General features: G+C 39.4%; 1 protein-coding gene across 8 annotated transcripts in view; it reads left to right on the top strand.

The window, feature by feature from the left end:
- LIMS1 (LIM zinc finger domain containing 1) overlaps positions 1-15,884 on the top strand; it is a 195,514-nt gene extending 179,630 nt beyond the window's left edge. For 3 of the 8 annotated variants that reach the window (XM_080656233.1, XM_080656234.1, XM_080656230.1), the window contains 5 exons: positions 644-794; positions 5,908-6,000; positions 6,391-6,439; positions 9,789-9,864; positions 13,129-15,884. In XM_080656233.1, coding sequence (XP_080512359.1) covers positions 644-794; positions 5,908-6,000; positions 6,391-6,439; positions 9,789-9,864; positions 13,129-13,243 — 484 coding nt within the window. In that variant the 3' untranslated portion in view covers positions 13,244-15,884. Of the gene's footprint in view, positions 1-643; positions 795-5,907; positions 6,001-6,390; positions 6,440-9,788; positions 9,865-10,059; positions 10,333-13,128 lie in introns of those variants that run through there. The other 5 variants (XM_080656231.1, XM_080656235.1, XM_080656228.1 and 2 more) reach the window with 2 other exon arrangements.
- The last annotated feature ends 4,357 nt before the right edge of the window (positions 15,885-20,241 follow it).

The raw sequence follows: 20,241 nt of genomic DNA, 5'->3' as shown, positions 1-20,241 counted from the left end.
TATTAATGGAATTAATCTCCAAACTCCTTGATTATTTTGGAAAGATAATGTCACTGAGTCTATCCTCAGTATTGTTATTATTCTCTAGCTTTTTAAGGAAGACAAATGGACTATAATGTGATAATAAACAAAGAAATGATAGCTAATGACTAGTGTGATAATATGTATCTGACTTACTTATACATTTTACCATTAGTGTATGATACTGATGTTTTGATAGGAATCTGAAACCTATTCAAATCTATTAATTCAGGTTACGCTGATTGCCAGGAGGGAAAAGAAGTTATAGAAATTGTTATAGCCGAAACCGGTTTGGCTCAGTGGATAGAGCGTCGGCCTGCGGACTGAAGGGTCCCGGGTTCGATTCCGGTCAAGGGCATGTACCTCGGTTGCGGGCACATCCCCAGTGGGAGGTGTGCAGGAGGCAGCTGATCAATGTTTCTCTCTCATCGATGTTTCTAGCTCTCTATCCCTCTCCCTTCCTCTCTGTAAAATATCAATAAAATATATTTAAAAAAAAAAAAAAGAAAGAAATTGTTATAGTGATAACTTCAAAAATCTCCTAAAAAGTGTTAGTCACATTGTTGCCCGTTTGTTTCTCTCCTGATGGTATCATTCAGTTGGATATCTTTCTCATTGACAGGAAGGAGCTGACTGCTGATGCCCGGGAGCTGAAAGGAGAACTGTATTGCTTGCCATGCCATGATAAAATGGGGGTTCCCATCTGTGGCGCTTGTCGGCGACCCATTGAAGGGCGTGTGGTAAATGCCATGGGCAAACAATGGCATGTGGAGGTGAGTTCTACATGCATGATGTAGGGGCAACCAGTACTTTTTAATTTCGTTGTTTCAGATGTGTTAGCAAGATTAGGAGATTTTAAAAATTAAATGTAAACATTTTAAAGACAACTGCCTTTGTAGAAAATTAGGAATATAGTATATACACAAGAGCTTTTGTGAGCTCTTGGTAATGATAAAGGATGTGCTCTTCTGTTCTTAAATCTTCTAGCCCTGGCTTGTGTGGCTCAAGTGGTTGGGCACCGTCCAGTACACTGGAAGGTTGCAGGTTTGACTCCCGGTCAGGGCACATGCCTGGTTGCAGGCTCAATGCTCATTGGGGGGTGTGCAGGAAGCAGCCCACCGATGTTTTGCTCTCACATTGTTTCTCTCTCCCTTCCTCTCTCTAATAATAGTAATAATAATGATAATGATAATAATAAATCTTTTTTTTAAGTTTTATTTATATTTAGATAATTGAAGGCCATTTTTATTGTTGTCATTTTTTTATTATTTTTTTAAATTTAATAAATCTTTATTGTTCAGATTATTACAATTGTTTCTCCTTTTTCCCCCCATAGCTCCCCTCCACCCGGTTCCCACCCCACCCACTACCCTTACCTCCCCCTCCACTGTCCTCATCCATAGGTGTATGATTTTTGTCCAGTCTCTTCCCGCACCCCCCATACACTTTCCCCCTGAGAATTATCAGTCCACTCCCTTTCTATGCCACTGATTCTATTATATTCACCAGTTTATTTTGTTCCTCAGATTTTTAATTCACTTGATTTTTAGGTTCACTTGTTGATAGGTATGTATTTGTTGTTCATAATTTTTATCTTTACTTTTTTCTTCCTCTTCTTCAAGAATACCTTTCAGCATTTCATATAATACTGGTTTGGTGGTGATGAACTCCTTTAGCTTTTTCTTATCTGTGAAGCTCTTTATCTGACCTTCCATTCTGAATCATAACTTTGCTGGGTAGAGTAATCTTGGTTGTAGGTTCTTGCTTTTCATCACTTTGAATATTTCTTGCCACTCACATCTGCCCTGCATAGTTTCTGTTGAGAAATCAGCTGACAATCGTATGGGTGCTCCCTTGTAGGTAATTAACTGTTTTTCTCTTGCTGCTTTTAATATTCTCTCTTTGTCTTTTGCTCTTGGCATTTTAATTATGATGTGTCTTGGAGTGGTCCTCTTTGGATTCCTTTGGTTTGGGGTTCTGTGCGCTTCCTGGACTTGTAAGTCTATTTCTTTCACCAGGTGGGGGAAGTTTTCAGTCATTATTTCTTCAAATAGGTTTTCAGTATCTTTCTCTCTCTCTTCTTCTGGCACCCCCATAATTTGGATGTTGGTACAGTTGAAGTTGTCCCAGAGGCTTCTTACACTATCTTCAAATTTTTGGATTCTTTTTTCTTTTTGCTTTTTCGGTTGAGTGTTTTTTGCTTCTTTGTTTTTCAAATCTTTTGACTTAATTCTTGTGTTCCTCTAGTCTGCTGTTGGGTCTCTGTATAATATTTTTTATTTCAGTCAGTGTATGTTTAATTTCTAGTTGGTCCTTTTTTATATCCTCGAGGGTCTCGCTAAATTTATTGGCCTTTTCTAGGATATTCTTGAAAAGTCTTATAACCGTGGTTTTGAATTCTATATCCAGTCATTTGTTTTCCTCCATTTCTTTCGTTTATGATCTGTTTCTTTGCCTCCACATTTTTGTTGCTTTCCTGAGTTGGTAGGGTAGCTTTGTGTGCTAGGTTTCCTATATGGTCCAGTGGGTCGGCCTCCCCAGTTAACCTGAGGTGGACACTCTTGGTGTACCCCTTTGTGGACTGTGTGTACAGCCTTGTTGTAGTTAAGTCTTGATTGTTGTTGGTATCACTGGGAGGAATTGACCTCCAGGCCAGTTGGCTGTGAGGATCAGCTGTTTCTACGCTGGAAGAAGTTCGGTGCTGGAGACAGCCTTATAGGATTAGACTTGCAAAAGCCTCTGTGCTCAGCTCGGATGGGGCAGAGTCTCAGGGCGGAGCAGACAGTCTTGGCTTCCCGTCAGCCCTGCCCTTGCGCGTGTGCCTCCAGACCTCTACCTTCCGCGACTCCCCTGAGTTTCTGCCTGACAGTCCAGATTCCCCCTAAGAGCATGGGTCCCCAGGGGCTCGCCCGGAACTGGGGTTCAGTGCAGTCCGGAGCTTCCGACTCCCTTCCACTAGGGAATGCCTGCAGCAACCTCCACATTCAGCTTTCTCTGTGAACACTTGCGTGCGTGCACGTGCGCCTCCAGACCCGCCGCGGCTCCCCCGGGTCTCCAAGTCTCCGTGTGCCTTTCTCTCTACCTGACAGTCCAGACTCCCCCTGTATGAGCCTGGGTCCATGGGGTTTTGCCCGGAACTGGGTTTCAGTGCAGTCAGGGGCTTCCTTCCCCCTCCCTCCAGAGAAAGTCAGCCAGGCACTCAGTCGCCCTTTCTCTCTGTGCACGTCTCCGTACCTCAGCCCTTTGCTGCTCCTCTGATTTTCAATGTGCTTTCCTCTTTCCTTCTAGTTGTAGATTTTCCACTCAGCCAGCCTTCCTGTGGTTCTGAATGATGTCCGTTCTGTCTTTTAGTTGTAGTTTTGAAATTGTTGTGTGAGGCAGCAGTTTAGGTGCTTACCTATGCCACCATCTTGGTTTCCTGTTGTCATTCTATATAGCCTTCTTTTTCCCCAATTGACCCCCCGCCCCTTGCCACTCCCATCCCTCAGGACAAGCCCCCACTGCCCCAGTGTCTGTGTTCATTGGTTATGCTAATAAGCATGCATACAAGTCCTTTGGTTGATCTCTAATCTCCCCCCTTCCCCTGCCTTCTCTCTGAGGTTGGACGGTCTGTTCAGTGTTACCTTGTATCTGGATCTATTTTTGTTCATCAGTTTATGTTCATTATATCCCACATATGAGTGAGATCATGTTATATTTGTCTTTCTCCAACTGGCTTGTTTTGCTTAGCATAATGCTCTCCAGTTCCATCGATGCTGTTGCAAATGATAAAAGTTCCTTCTTTTTTATAGCAGCATAATATTCCATTGTGTAGATGTACCACAGTTTTTTAATCCACTCATCTGCTGATGGGCACTTAGGCTGTTTCCAAATCTTAGCTATGGTGAATTGTGCTGCTATGAAAATAGGGGTGCATATATCCTTTCTGATTGGTATTTCTGATTTCTTGGGATATAGTCCTAGAAGTGGATGAAATGAGAGTTCCATTTTTAATTTTTTGAGGAAACGCCATACTGTCTTCACAGTTGCTGCACCATTCTGCATTCCCACCAGCAGTGCAAAGAGGGTTCCTTTTTCTCCACATCCTTGCCAGCACTTGTCGTTTGTTGATTTGTTGATGATAGCCATTCTGACAGGTGTGAAATGGTATCTCATTGTTGTTTTGATTTGCATCTCTCGGATGATTAGTGACTTTGAGCATTTTTCATATGTTTCTTGGCCTTCTGTATGTCCTCTTTCGAAAGGTGTCTATTTAGGTCCTTTGCCCATTTTTTGAGTGGATTATCTTCCTTTTGTTACGTTGTATGACTTTCCTGTAAATTTTGGAGGTTAAACTCTTATCTGAGATAGCATTGGCAAATATGTTCTCCCATGCAGTGGGCTTTCTTGCTGTTTTGTTGATGGTTTCTTTTTGCAGAAGCTTTTTATTTTGATGTAGTCCCATTTGTTTATTTTCTCCTTAGTTTCCATTGCTCTAGGAGCTGTATCGGTAAAGATAGTGCTACAACATATGTCTGATATTTTGCTGCCTATGGAGTCTTACAAGATTTGTATGGTTCCCATCTCACATTTAAGTCCTTTAACCATTTTGAGTTTATTTTTGTGTGTGGTGTAATTTGGTGGTCTGGTTTCATTTTTTTGCATGTATCTGACCAATTTTCCCAGCACCATTTATTGAAGAGACTGTCTTGACTCCATTGTATGCTCTTGATATCTGGTATTGTGATCCCTCCAACTTTGTTCTCCTTTCTCAGGATTGCTGTGGCTATTTGGGGTCTTTTTTTATTCCAGATGAATTTTTGGAGAGTTTGTTCTAGGTCTGTGAAATATGCCATTGGTATTTTAATGGAGATTGCATTGAATCTATAAATTGTTTTGGGTAGTATGGACATTTTAATTATGTGGATTCTACCAATCCATGAACACGGTATGTTGTTCCATTTGTTTATGTCTTCCTCTATCTTTTTTCAATGTCCTGTAGTTTTTCGAGTACAGTTCTTTTATCTCCTTGGTTAAGTTTTTTCCTAGGTATCTTAATTTTTGTGGTGCAATGGTAAGTGGGATCGTTTTTTTAGTTTCTCTTTCTGTGAGTTCATTATTGGTGTGTAAAAAAGCCATAGATTTCTGGCTTTCTTAATTTTGTATCCTGCTACGTTGCCGAATTCATTTATTAAGTCTAGTAGTTTTTTGATGGAGTCTTTGGGGTTTTCTATGTATAGTATCATGCATTCTGCAAATAAGGACAGTTTTACTGCTTCTTTTCCAATTTGGATGCCTTTTATTTCTTCTTCTTGTCTGATCACTATGGCCAGCACTTCCAGTATTATGTCGAACAGGAGTGGTGAGAGTGGGTATCCCTGTCTTGTTCCTGTTCTTAGGGAAAATGGTTTTAGTTTTTGCCCATTGAGTATGATGTTGGCTGTAGGTTTGTCATATAAGGCTTTTATTATGTTGAGGTATGATCCCTCTATTCCCACTTTGCTGAGAGTTTTTATCAAGAAAGGGTGTTGGATTTTGTCAAATTCTTTTTCTGCATCGATTGATATGATTATGTGATTTTTGTCTCTCAATTTGTTTATGATAAAAAATCTTGTTGAGGCAGAAAGTGTCATGGTCCGTCTCCAGCAGCAGCCCTTGCTTACAGATGCCTCTCAGACGTTCACCTGTTTTCTCATTGTGTAATGTTTGAATAGGCTGGGTCTTAGAGTAACTTGTCAGACACCTGAAATAAAAATGAAAGGGCTACAGGAGAACCCATGGCCCTATGAAACGGCTGCCTCAAGCCTGCATGTATCATCTTTGATGATAGTGTAACTTTGGAGTTTTATTTCATTTAATAAGTAAAATATAGCAATTCATAAATGAACTGTAGCAATTTTTTTTCAGCATTTTGTTTGTGCCAAGTGTGAAAAACCATTTCTTGGACATCGCCATTATGAAAGGAAGGGCCTTGCATATTGTGAAACCCACTATAACCAGGTATTATTTATACTCATGAATACTAGATATACTTTTATGAATTTAAGCTTGTCAATATTTTAGTTACAAAGAAATCACTTAGAAAAAAATTTTTCCACTTCAATACTGTACCCAGTCTTGGGTTGTCATGTTCATTTAGCTTCCTTAAATATGGAACATCTCCAGAGATTTTTTTGGTTTTGATAGTGATGAAAAGTACATTATTTTCATCATAAGTAAAAATTAGTCCATGAACTGCTACTCATCTTCTCTAGTAATGGTAAAATCTGGACTTAGGTATTCAGCTATTTGTTTTTAAGTAATAGAAAGAACCAAATTTTGTTAAATGTTTGGTGTTTTAAAACTTAGTTCTAACACATCTTGAATTTTTACCTCTTTTTCATTTTTCAGCTATTTGGTGATGTTTGTTTCCACTGCAACCGTGTTATAGAAGGTGATGGTAAGTAACTATAGGAATTTTATATGCCACCATTTTGACACAAAAACACTTGAAAATTGTGAAAATTGAAAGAAGTTGATTGCTATAATTTGGAATGTGATTGTTGTCAGTTACTTTTTCTCTTTCTTTGGCATATTTCCCAAGTAATTTATAGTAGTGAGATGATAATGGCCTAAGAGTTGGATTTGTTACTCATTTATGATAATACTTTAGGCTAATGCCGCAGGGTTGTTACACTAGGAAGTGCAGAAAGCATTTATGGCCAACCCTGAAACCTATGTCTCTTTTCTTTCCCTAGGACTATATAACTTGGAAGCTGTAGAGCAGTGTTTATTAAGAACAGTTTAATTTGCATGGTAGTTAGGAAGACTCACTTTAACCTTGCAGATGCTAAAACCTGGCAGTTACCTATAGACATTTCTAGGACTTGTACTGGGGTAATTGGGCACAGCTGATGGGCTAGAACTGAAAGCAGCTGTGTTTGGTAATAGTTGCTAGCACAGTTCTGCCAGACACTTATTGTCAAGGTTTTAAACATGTTTTCAGCATGCTTCATGGTTCTTGGCAGAGAACCTAACTTGGCATACTTGCTGAAATAATGCACATATGTGGTTTGCAAAAGGATTAGTTCAAGAAAGTAATCTTAGTGCCATTGAAAATAAAAGTTCTTCCTACATGGGATTGTTACCAGATGAAAGAAGCTGTCAAAGGAAGCTCTTAGCTTTAAAAGAAACACTGCTGTAGGTGAATACATTAATGTCTGGGTTTTTTTCTTTAATTACTTCTCTAGTCCATATTTCTTTGTTAGATCAGTGGCAATAGGGGTAGAAAAGTAGTGGAAAGTGTACTGGTAGGCAAGCATTATGTGCAAAAAGCTCATCTGAGTGATGTAATAATGCATGTTATGTACACACTGCATTGTCCACAGGAGTGAGAGGACTTAAGCTTTGTTGTGAAGATGTGGTACATACCATTTACTGTATATGCCTCATAGGATACTCAAGAGGAAAAAAAAGATATTTAACTATAAATAAAGGTTGATGTGCAATTTCCTAAATTCATGCCTTCAGTGAATGGTCTTCTTTTTTTTTTTTTTAATTTTTTTTTTTTAAATATATTTTATTGATATTTTACAGAGAGGAAGGGAGAGGGATAGAGAGCTAGAAACATCGATGAGAAAGAAACATCGATCAGCTGCCTCCTGCACACCTCCTACTGGGGATGTGCCCGCAACCAAGGTACATGCCCTTGACCGGAATCGAACCCGGGACCCCTCAGTCCTCAGGCCGACGCTCTATCCACTGAGCCAAACCGGTTTCGGCAGTGAATGGTCTTCTAATAAGTGAAACTCAGTCAAGCATTTTCAAGAGACACAGAGTAGTAAAAATTAACTCATAAAGTTTCAATACAGAAAGAAAAAGTAGATTTCTATGTATATTCTTTAAAAATACAAGTTAAAAAAGGGCAATAATAGCCCTGGCTGGCATGGTTTAGTGGTTAGACCATCAGCCTGTACACCGGATGGTCTAGGGTTCTATTCCCGGTCTAGGTTGCGTACCTGGGTTGCAGGTTTGATCCGCATCTCCATTCAGGGCATGTGTTGGAGGCAACCAGTCAGTTTCTCTCTCACACATCAATGTTTCTGTCCTTTTTCTCTCTCAACCTTTCCCCTCCCTTCCATTCTCTCTTTTTCTAAAAAAAAAAGTCAATGGAAAAAAATATCGTCACTTCTCTGGTGAGGATGAAAAAACACACACACCAAAAAAAGAGCCTGGTTGGCGTGGCTCAGTAGTTGAGCATCAACCTATGAACCAGGAGGCCACAGTTCAATTCCCAGTCAGGGCACATGCCTGGGTTGTGAGCTTGATCCCCAGTAGGGGGCGTGCAGGAGACACCCAATCATTGATTCTCTCTCATCATTGATGTTTCTCTCTCCCTCTCCCTTCCTCTCCAGGGGGAAAAAAAGAAAAAGAAAAAATATATATATATATATACATACATACACACACACACACACACACACACACACATACACTAGAGGCCCAGTGCATGAAATTTGTGCAGGGGGGAGGGGGTGTCCCTCAGTCCAGCCTGCACCCTCCAATCTGGGACCCCTCAAGGGATGTCCGACTGTCCGTTTAGGCCCGATCCCTCTCACAATCCAGGACTGCTGGCTCCCAACCGCTCGCCTGCCTGCTTGCCTGATCACCCCCTAACCACTCCCCTGCCAGCCTGATCGATGCCCAACTGCTCCCCTGCCAGCCCGGTTGCCCCTAACTGCCCTTCCCTGCCGGCCTGATCACCCCTAACTGCCCTCCTCTGCTGGCCTGGTCGCCCCTAATTGTCCTCCCCTGCAGGCCTGGTCACCCCCAACTGCCCTTCCCTGATGGCCCGGTCACCCCTAACTGCCTTCCCCTGCTGGCCTGGTTACCCCTAACCTCCCTCCATTGCCAGCCTGGTTGCCCTTAACAGCCCTCCCCTGCCGGCCCAATTGCCCCTGACTGCCCTCCCCTGCTGGCCTGGTTGCCCCTAACTGCTCTCCCCTGCAGGTCTGGTCCCCCCCAACTGCCCTCCCCTGCTGGCCTGGTCACCCCTAACCTCCGGAGGCTTCCTTGCCAGCCTGGTCACCCTTAACAGCCCTCCCCTGCTGGCCCAGTTGCCCCTAACAGCCCTCCCCTGCCGGCCTGGTCTCCCCTAACTGCTCTCCCCTGCAGGCCTGGTCTCCCACAACTGCCCTCCCCTGCTGGCCATCTTGTGTGTTGGTCTGATGGTCAATTTGCATATTACCTCTTTATTATATAGGATTTTTTTTTTTTTTTAAGAAAAGAAAGAAAAAGGAAAGGGCAATTATGATCTTTCCTAAGATGAAGCCTACAGTCATGGAAGACAGATATTCAGTTTGTATGTTTTTAATGTGAAAAAATAAATTAATAAAATTGATTGATTACCCCTGACCGGTTTGGCTCAGTAGAGAGAGCATCAGCCTGTGAACTGAAGGGTCCCGGATTCGATTCCAGTCAAGGGCATGTACCTTGGTTGCGGGCACATCGCCAGTAGGGGGTGTGTAGGAGGCAGCTGATCAGTGTTTCTAACTCTCTATCCCTCTCCCTTCCTCTCTGTAAAAAAATTAATAATATATATATATATATATTTTAAAAAATTGATTGATTCGATAGACATTAATTAACGATACTAAAGTTTTTAGCTATGTGGTTCTTTTGCAAGCAAACCTCTTGAGAACCTCTTCCAGGTGTCTTGAAATAACCTTAATTCTGTTTTAGATTTGAAAATTTAAGCTCCCCCACTTCCCATACCAGTATGTCACCAGATTTCTTTTCTCTTTCTCTAGTGGTCTCCGCTCTTAACAAGGCCTGGTGTGTGAACTGTTTTGCCTGTTCTACCTGCAACACTAAATTAACACTCAAGTAAGTATACATTTTGATCCAGTGTGAATCCTAACACTGAAAACTTTGGGGTAACATTTTTTAAAACAATAGAATTTTTAAAAACAATTATTTGATTCCTTTTTTCTTCTTTCTACTCAGGCTTTCTGAAAGTAAAAGTTCTTACTTTAATTGTTCCCTGTTCTTTCTTCTATTCCTTCTTTGTCCTGCTCAAAGGGATAAGTTTGTTGAAATTGATCTAAAACCAGTCTGCAAACACTGTTATGAGAAAATGCCAGAAGAATTTAAGAGGCGACTTGCCAAACGGGAGAGAGAAGCAAAGGATAAGGTCAAGCAGAAAAAGAAAAAGCCTGTCTGTCTGTAAACTTTCTATCCCTTCTGTCATTTTCACAACTTTCTTCTTTTCTTAATCCTTTGGAATATGTTTTTATCTTTTACATTTTAATTTCTTTTTGGTGTGTATTGTAAATGCTAGAGAGTAAAATACAAGTATCTGTCCTGTGTAGAGTTGGTCCTTTTATATAATTCTTAAAATTATAGAGCTTAAATTAATAAGGCTCACACTTAATACCAGCTTGTACTTCCCTTATTTACCTTAATCTGTAAATTCCCTCATCTCTTTTTTTAAATTACAATATGGGATGGATTTCTCTCTCTTTTTGTTTAATTGATTCAAAGGGAAGAATTTCCATCTCTTGATACTGGAAAAGTTTTTTTAAGTACTTTTGTCTGATAATTGTAGCTTTTAAAATCCTGGTTTGGGGTTTCTTTGCCTAAATTTACTTAATTGATAGAGTCCGAGTCTCATGTTCTAAGTTCTGTAATAAATTAAGTTCTTTCAGTGTGTTTCAGATCTAAGCAAATGCCACATAATGTACATAATAAGATATGTACTATCTTTGGTGTATGTACAGGGTGGGGCAAAAGTAGGTTTATAGTTGTTCGTATGGAAAATATAATAATCTATACTAATAAAAGGGTAATATGCTAATTAGACTGAACATCTTCTGGACAACCTTCTGGATGTCCTTCCGGACAAAGCCATATTGGCGGGGCCACGGCAGAGGAGGTTAGAGGCGATCAGGCAGGCAAGGGAGAGCAGTTAGGGGGATAAGGCCAGCAGGGGAGAGCAGTTAGGGGGATCAGGCCGGCAGGCAGGTGAGCGGTTAGGAGCCAGAGGTCGTGAGGGATCCCAGATTAGAGAGAGTGCAGACCAAGCTGAGGGGACCCTCTTCCCATGCATGAATTTCATGCACCGGGCCTCTAGTAAATAATAATACAAGAATAAACTCTTTTTGTTGCTCACAGCTGTAAACCTCCTTTTGTCCCACCTGGTATGTGTGCTTTCATATGATGCCCATATGCTACTGTTAATGAATTCTTTTTCTTGATGTTTCTAAACTCTGTTTCTGATTTTTATGAGAAATATTTCCATTTGAAATTCTGTTGAATTGTTAGCATAATTATTCCATGTTTCCTTTATGGGTACCATTGTGTTTTAAGTTCTTCATTTTTTCAAGTTTTCATGTTTCTTTGTATAAAGAGGAGTTAAAATTCAAATATGAGATTAAAACAATGGAGTGGCCCTGGCCAGTGTGGCTCGATGGGTTGGGTATCGTCCCATGCACCAAAAGGTCGCCAGTTCAATTCCTGGTCAGGGCACATGTGAGCTCCATGCAGAGTGGGGCGTGTGTAGGAGGCAGCTGATTGATATTGCACTCTCACACAATGTTTCTCTCCCTTTCTCTCTTTCTGAAAATCCATAAACTATTACTTTAAAAAAAAAATGGAAGGTTTGCTTAGCAGTATCTCCGAAAGCAGTAATAATTTCCTTCAATTTAAAAAAAGAATGGCCTAGCTGGTGTTGCTCAGTGGTTGAGCGTCTACCTCTGAACCAGGAGGTCACAGTTCAATTCCAGGTCAGGGCACATGCCCAGGTTGCAGGCTCACCCCAGTGGGAGCATGCAGGAGGCAGCCGATCAATGCCTCTCCCTCATCATTGATGTTTCTCTCTCTCCGTCTCCCTTCCTCTCTGAAATCAATAAAAATATTAAAAAAAAAAAAAGAAGAAGAAAAAGAATGGCAGTTTTAATAGCTTCTTTCTAAAAAGTCTTTGGGAGAAATGTTTTAGCTCAATAGTTTAAATCAAACTGACAATTGAAATATAACATTCGAATTAGCATCTCTGAAAAAACAGCTAGAAAATAATTCCCATATGGAGCTTTAAAATAAAAGGTGTTAGCTGATTTAATCATTTGTCATAGATGACAGTGTACTGCCAGGCTTGTTCCAGAAATGCTTCTTAAATATAATTTCACAGAAAATGAACAAGATAAAGCTGTGTATTTACTCGATTCACAATGACGGACCCTGATTTCAACAGTAATAAGCTATTATAATTACAAGTTAGCACACTATTGCAGATAGGAGGCCATGTGAAAACTGTCCTCTCCAGAACTGTTTTACAAATAAATTAACAATGTGTACTGCTCTAGCTTTTTTTTTTTAATATATATATTTTTTTTATTGATTTCAGAGAGGAAAGGAGAGAGAGAAACATCAAATGATGAGAGAGAATCATTGATTGGCTGCCTCCTGCACGCCCCAAACTGGGAATCGAGCCTGCAACCTAGTCATGTGCCCTGACCAGGAATCAAACCATGATCTCCTGGTTCATAGGTCAACACTCAACCACTGAGCCATGCCAGCAAGGTTACTGCTCTAGCTTTTAAAGAGAAGACCTGAGTTCTCCATCCAGGGAGTCTGGTTCACTTGTGCTCGTGAAGAGGGATTGAAACCTTACTGTATCTGCCCTATCAGCTTTTCTGTTAACCAACCAACCAAAATAGCCCATTCTGATGTAAGATTTATTTCAGATGATTTTTTTTTGGGGGGGCGGGGGGGAGGGCAAACCTTTTTTTACCAGGAAAGACAAAACCTTATTGCTACCTAATTTTAAAAGTGTTCTCATGGTATTTAAAATATGACTGACTTTACTTCCCTAATTCTATTTACACCTCATTTCCTGAACACTTAGCACTGACTACACTGTAGTACACATTCTATATTACATAGCTTAATGCATAGGATCAATTTATAGGAAAGTTTTTTCAAATATTATGAATTTTTACATCTACCACATGATAGGAATTGAGATTAGAATTATAGTTGTTTTGCTAACATGTCATCATATAGTATCTTTATTTACTTCAATAAAATTATTTCACATTATTTATGTGTTTATGTTCAATATATTTCCACTAATTTTTTTATCATTATCTTTAGGAATAAATTTGTGGAGTTCGATATGAAGCCAGTCTGTAAAAAGTGCTATGAGAAATTCCCGTTGGAGCTGAAGAAAAGACTTAAGAAACTAGCTGAGACCTTAGGAAGGAAATAACTTCCTTTGTTTTATTTTTTTTTCTCTTTTCTGCAAAGATAAGAGAGTAACAACATTATTGACGTGACCCATCCTTATTTAAACTTGTCCCTCAAAGCAGTTGAGTAAAGAGGACCTAGATGAACATTTTCTTCATCTCCTTTGTCTCATTAAAAAAGAAAAAAGTTTGTGATCATATTTAAAACACAGATGAAATAAAGATTTGTCTTTGTCAATAACCCTTTTCAATTTGTTAAAAAGTAGACTATATTTAATAGCAAAAACTATATGGTTAAATGTTAAATTTTAATTTAGGTCCCCAAAATTAAATACAACTTTTAAAAATGAAAGTAAGGAGTCACCTTTTACATGACTCAGATTAAAGAATATAAACATTATTTTACTTTGTACTAAAAAGAAAGTTAATTTCAACTGCTTTTAGGGAGGATATAGGAAGAAAAATAACCAAGAAAAATCTCATGGAATTTTAGTATGCTTATCAAACTGGTACCTATAAAATGAATATACACATTACTAACACAAAACAAGTGTATTAAGAACTACTTGGACTTTTTGTTGTAAAATGCAATAATTATGCTTAGTTTTTTAAAATTATGCTTAGCTTTATATTTTATTCTCCTTGTGAACTTCTTCCTTCATACAATTAACAGTAGTTATAGCTGGCTAAATAGTTCGCCTTTTTAAATTTTGTGCAAAAAATTATATTCTCTGTATTTGAAAATACAATACACTTTGCCGTATTGGAAAACGAAAGTTTTTTTCTGTTGTAATTACAGCAGTTTTGCTTCTAAGCCTAATATCAAAGATGTAGTCCTAGAATAGGACATGAAATTAAATTTTATGTAGCTTGAAATGTATCACTTTAAAAAAAAAGTGAATGTGTTTGGTCATATTGCCTTTATAATCACATTTTGGTCATATTGCCTTTATAACCAAGTTAATATCTATGCTTTGTACATTACCTTGCCCTGCCTTAGAAAAACATATACTAATCAGGAATTCTAGCTGTTCTGTATAGTACTAACTAAAAACAAGTGTATTGGTTGAGATTTATAAACTCAGAATCATTTACCACATCTATGATTATATTTTTAAAATTTGTTTTCTCCCTTTTTGGGAAACACATTAAAATTAATTTCTACCATCTTACTAGAAGAGAATCATGTTGATACGTGTTTCAAGTTTTTCATTTCAAATCTCACAATTGATTTGCTTTGCTTTAAGACATATAAATGGCACTTAAATTAGAAGAGGGATGTTTAAGTGTCAATTTTAGGTCAAAAGTAGTGAGTTATTCTATTTCATAAAAGGTTTCATTCTGAAGTTTCTGGACCATTCTTTCTTGATAAACTTATATGCAAAGCATTTAGTTGTGAACATTATTTACATGTTTCTGCTGTGTTGTCATTTAAAAGAAAGGTGGCAAGATGGACTTCTAAGGGGAAAGTTATTGTTTTTTACAAAAATGCTGAAATACTGTTTTGCCATTAAAAAATATCACCTCACAATGCTATCACTCTGCCATTAAAATATTTGTATTGAAAAGTTTGTGTATGCATGTTACAGGGCAAATTCCATTTCAGGTTTCAGATAACTTACAACCAATAACTTACTTTTAGTGTTCTTCTAGAGTTCAAAGAACTACAAATGATTGAAAATAATTAAATATATAGATTATGCCTGCACGTGTTCAGAAGTTTAAAAGTCTGCATTTGACAGTAAGAATCAAAATCCCTTCAGTGTGCCTTTGTCAGCTGATTTATGACCAGCAATGAAAACCTTGAAGGGTATTTATTAATACATATATACTATGGATAGAGGTAAAAGAGTATGTTTTGCAGGGTTTGCAGTGTAGGGTCTTGATGTTAAATTCTAAAATATGCCTACACCAGAAATATGGAGCAGAAAAGCAAACAATTAACTAGATTCTTTTTCTTTTTCCTATATTCTGAATCCCGTGAAGGTGTGTGCACTGAGCTGGGCTGCTTTGTTTACACACATATGTGGCCGCCTGTCCTGTAGCCAGAGGTCCCAGCACTATTTTGGCTCCTTCTTTTAAAGCATGAATTAATGTTTCCTGTAAGTTCAACTTATTAGGGTATTTCATCTAGAAACAATACTTTCTTCCCTTATAGGGCTATCATTGGAGGAAAGGAGGAAAAAGTTGAAAAGTTATATTGGAATAGAAGACAAATTTGGTGTAATTCATAATATTTTTGTGAAGCTTTTCCTAGCTGTGAAAAAACTCAGGCTAATAAGCATTTCTTTGTTTAAAGTCCAGCAAGGCAGTTTTAACTTGCAGTTAAAATTCATTGTTGTTACCAAATTTCTAAGTGCTCTTTTTTTTTTCCCAAGCCTGATATAATTGGGGGAAATGTCTGGATACAAATTAAACATTCTTTGGATCATGTTCAAAGCCTTATTAACATTGCACCTGAAATCATAGGTCATTTTGCCTTACTTATTTCCAAAAAAGCCATTTCTAAGTTTAGGAAATTTCAAGGTAGGCTTACAGAATTCTTACTGTATTTCATTTTAGATTGTAAGCTCAATGGCAGGGACACTATTGCTAATTGTGTTTTTATATAGCAACCTTTGCAATATACTCTTGGTAGCTAATAAATGTTCATAATTATTAACAATAACCTGTTGTGTATTAATTTGAATGGCTTTGAGACAGAAGTATGAGAATATATGCTAATGTTTAAGAAAGCTCTTTTTGGAAGCATCCTAGGTGGATGAATGGATAAAGAAAGTGTGTGTGTGTGTGTGTGTGTGTGCCACGAGCACACACGCGTGCATAATAACTAGTATATACATACACATACTGGACTATTGCTCAGCCACAAAAGAAAGAAATATTGCTATTTACAACAACATGGGTGGAGTTTGAAGATTTTATGCTGCTAAGTGATATAAGTCAGAGAAAGACAATTACTATATGATTTCACTTACATGTGAAATCTTAAAATCAAAAACAAGCTTATAGAGAAGAAATGGTGACTGCCAGAGATGGAGGTAGGTTGTGGACAACATGAGTGAAGAGGGTCAAAAGGCACTAACATCCAGTTATAAAATAATTAAATCAGAGGGATGTGATACACAGCACAGTGACTATAGTAAATACTGTATTATATATTTAAAAGTTGCTGAAAGAGTAAATCTTAAAAGTTCTCATCACAAGAAAAGTTTTATAACTATGTGGTGATGGAGTTTAACTAGACTTATTGTAGTGACCATTTCACAATATATGAAAATATTGAATCATGTACATTTGAAACTAATGTTATATATCAATTATACCTCAATTTTTAAAAGAGTTCCACATTTTTTAAAAGGCACTTTTACTTATATATCTAATTTCTTTTAGCAATACAATTTAACAGTACTCTGTCTAAATCCATGTGAAAATATCTAATTAAACATTATATAAAATTCACAAAGCAGTTTCCACAAACATTGTCTTTTTTTAAAAAAATATGGAACACTTCATGAATTTGCGTGTCATCCTTGCACAAGGGCCATGCTAATCTTCTCTGTAACGTTCCAATTTTAGTATATGTGCTGCACAGACAATGTCTTTTTTTTAATCCTTACCACTGTAAGTTACTCAGAACTCCTCCCCCTCTCATATCAGAGGATTTGTATAGTTGATAAGTAGGTCCTGTTTCTCTTGGCGTGTGTGTTTATGTGTTTGCATGTATAAGAAAATTCAAGTATTCTTGAGTATATAGTAGAAACATTCATAAAAGAAAAGGATCTTATGTATAAGCCAAATCTTAGAAGCATATAGAATGGTGGTGGAGTTTCCCCACTATTCACCATAAATTCTGATAGTTTTCACGTTTTTTTAACTTAAGTTTATTTAACACGAGACACTTGACTTTAAGGGAAAACTAGGATTTTTTTTTTTTTTGTAACTTGTTCCTACTTAAAGACGGATTGCCCTACAAAAGAGTTATAAAATTGTCCTTGGTTTTACAATGATATGTGAAAATCATTAAAATTCTCCAATTGAATAAGGTATGCAAGGATGTTTATGTTCTTTTTGTTGTTGTTAAACAGTGAGAACAAAGTAACTTACTGGAATATAGAGATGAGGGCTGAATAAGCATGCCACTAATGGGAAAAGGGGGTATTTTCACAGAACCACTATTTTTTCCCATCCTATCTCCATTTTATGCTCATCAAAACTTACCATTGGGCCAGGCCAGCATGGCTCAGTGGTTGAGAATCAACCTATGAACCAGGAGGTCATAGTTCAATTCCCAGTCAGGGCATATGTCCGCGTTGTGGCTCCATCCCCAGTGTGGGGTTTGCAGGAGGCAGCCAATCAATGATTCTCATCATAGATGTTTCTATCACTCTTCTTTCCACTCTGAAATCAATTTAAAAAATGTTATTTAAAGAACATACCATCGGGCCCTGACCGGTGTGGCTCTCGGTTGGTTGGAGTGCTGTCCTATGCACCAAAAAGTCACAGGTTCGATTCCCGGTCAGGGCAGGTGCCCAGCCCAGGTTGTGGGTTCAATCTCCAGTCGGAGTGGTACAGGAGGCAGCAGGTCTATGTTTCTCTTTCACATCCATGTTTCTCTCTCCCCCTATATATATAACTATATATATAAAAGGCTTATATGCTAAGTGTCCAACCATGCGACTGGTAGCTATGATGCCCACTGACCATCAGTGGGCAGACGCTCAACACGCAGGCATGGAAATATGGAACAGACTGATGAATCTCATAGGGAAGGGGAGAAGGGGAGGGCAGGAAGAGATTAACCAAAGCTCTTATATGCATACTGGAGGCCTGGTGCACAGATTCATGCACCGGTGGGGTCCCTCAGCCTGGCCTGCGGGAATCGGGCCTAAACCAGCAGTCCAACATCCCCCAAGGGGTCCCGGATTGTGAGAGGGTGCAAGAGGTGGTCAGGAGGTGGGGAACTAAATGGCAGTTTTCTACTTGAGAATATGTCTTGGTCTGAAGAAACCAAGTTCTGGAGTAAAGCAGTTTAGTAGGCCCCTCCCATCTGCTGCGGGAACACATTGTTGTATCTTCATCTTCCATGTCCAACTGTGCAGTGTGTCTGCTTCATTGACAGGCTGCCAATCAAATCAGAATCTGATCTGCCTTATTGACAAACCCTGTCCACCACACTAGCTTACTAAGAGATATGCCTCTTAATTTTACACTGCACCACAGAACCACCCTGCCCCGTCACCTTCAAATGAATATGATGGTTGTTCACAGTCTGAACTCCTTCTTAGGGCTTTTCTTTGGCTATGGTGAGCACAGTCTCCTCGCTGCCACTTCACAGAGGTACTAGGTTCCCAACAAACGAGCACACAAGCAGCATTAGGGGTGGCTGGTGACATATTTCAATCCATCATCCAGAAAGCCTGACACTGTGTGGTGTGCTGGGAAAATGGTGCTCACTGCCAGGCTTCATCCTCCTTAAGTAGAGACGGGGGGGGGGGGGGGGGGGGGAGGGGGGCGCTAGGGAAGGGAGACTCCGATTTGAGTCTCGCACTCCTTTTCCTCCCCTGGGCAGGTGCAGAGCTTTGATTTCCTCCTGCCCAAGTAGGAGGGATGAGTAATTACAAAATCTGTAAAGTATTGCGATGGAGTGAGCATGGGGGTTTTCAAATTCACAACAGCAGCACCCCCAGCAGAGGGGGCGGGAAGGCTTCCTAGGAGAGCTGGATCTCCAAAGGAGAATAGAAGTTAGCCAGGCATGGGAGGAGGCCAGGAGACGGCCTGCCCACACCCTCTTCCATTTCCTGTTCTCTGTTTCCCATAGTGGCGTCACCATCTACGGAGGCTTCCAACCTAATATCTAGTTGACTCCTACTCTTCCCTCTCTGTGACCTCCACCTGTCGCCACATCTGAGTATTCCAAATTTATCACTTCACCTGTGGAAAGTTCCCAGAAACCTTTCTTCTGACTTGCAGCCCTGCCTGCCTCCATGCTATTCATCTCAACTCTGCTCTGTCTCCAAGCAACCATCCATCAACTCTCCCTTGTTTGTTAATCTTGGCTGGGCTTACTGAAACAATAAATAAAACCCCAACTCTTTCCCATGGTATCAAGGACTTTCATAGACAGGTCCCAAACTGTTAAGTCTTTGTCTCCCAATGGCCAATATGCATGCTACACAAAACTGTCTCAGATCTCGACCAGCCCTCCTGTAATAAATGTGCTCTCCTCACTTTTGAGACTCAGCTCAAATCTCATCCCATTTTTTAAGCCTTTCCTGACTTCTTCAAGTAAAATGAGTCGTTCTTCCTTCCCCTAGCTCTCTGCTGGCACCTCTGTTTCAGTTCTTAAGTGCACTGCATGTCTTGGTTTCTGTTCCCACCCAAAGGCCAGCTCCTGGAGGGAAGAACTGGATTTTTGTTGTGGTTGTTTTTTAATACTTTTTTTTTTTTTAGAGAGGAAGAGAGATGGAGAGAGAGAGAGATAGAAACATCAATGATGAGAGAGAATCATTGATCAGCTGCCTTCTGCAGGCCCCACACTGAGGATCGAGCCCACAACCCGAGGATGTGCTCTGACCGGGAATTGAACCGCGACCTCCTGGTTCACAGGTCAACGCTCAATCACTGAGCCACGCCAGGTGGGCAAGAACTGGATTGTTTTGATCTTTGTATCCTCCATGCCTCTCACAATGCCCATCGCCCAGTGGGAGCCCAGTGATTATTGAGTGACAGACTGAATGTCTGGGCAATGTACATTATACTTTTACCCGCTTTAAGTATTCTTCAAAGCTGTTAGAATTTTTAAAGAACCAGCACAAAGACCAGGATTTTCTGCCTAAAAACAAATGTCATCCCTTCCAAGTACTTACAATGAATATTAAAAGCAGGACCCAACATTTTATACAGGGTCATCATAAATATTTGCAAAAAAAGCTTTTTTCTTTTAAACACATTTCTATTTATTTCAGAGAGGAAGGGAGAGGGAGAGAGAGATGGAAACATCAATGATGAGAGACAATCA

This window comes from Plecotus auritus (assembly GCF_963455305.1).
Source record: "Plecotus auritus genome assembly, chromosome: 2".
NCBI classification, from domain to species: Eukaryota; Metazoa; Chordata; class Mammalia; order Chiroptera; family Vespertilionidae; genus Plecotus; species Plecotus auritus.
Note: the sequence above shows the minus strand (reverse complement) of the source record. Positions and strands in the feature narration are given on the sequence as shown.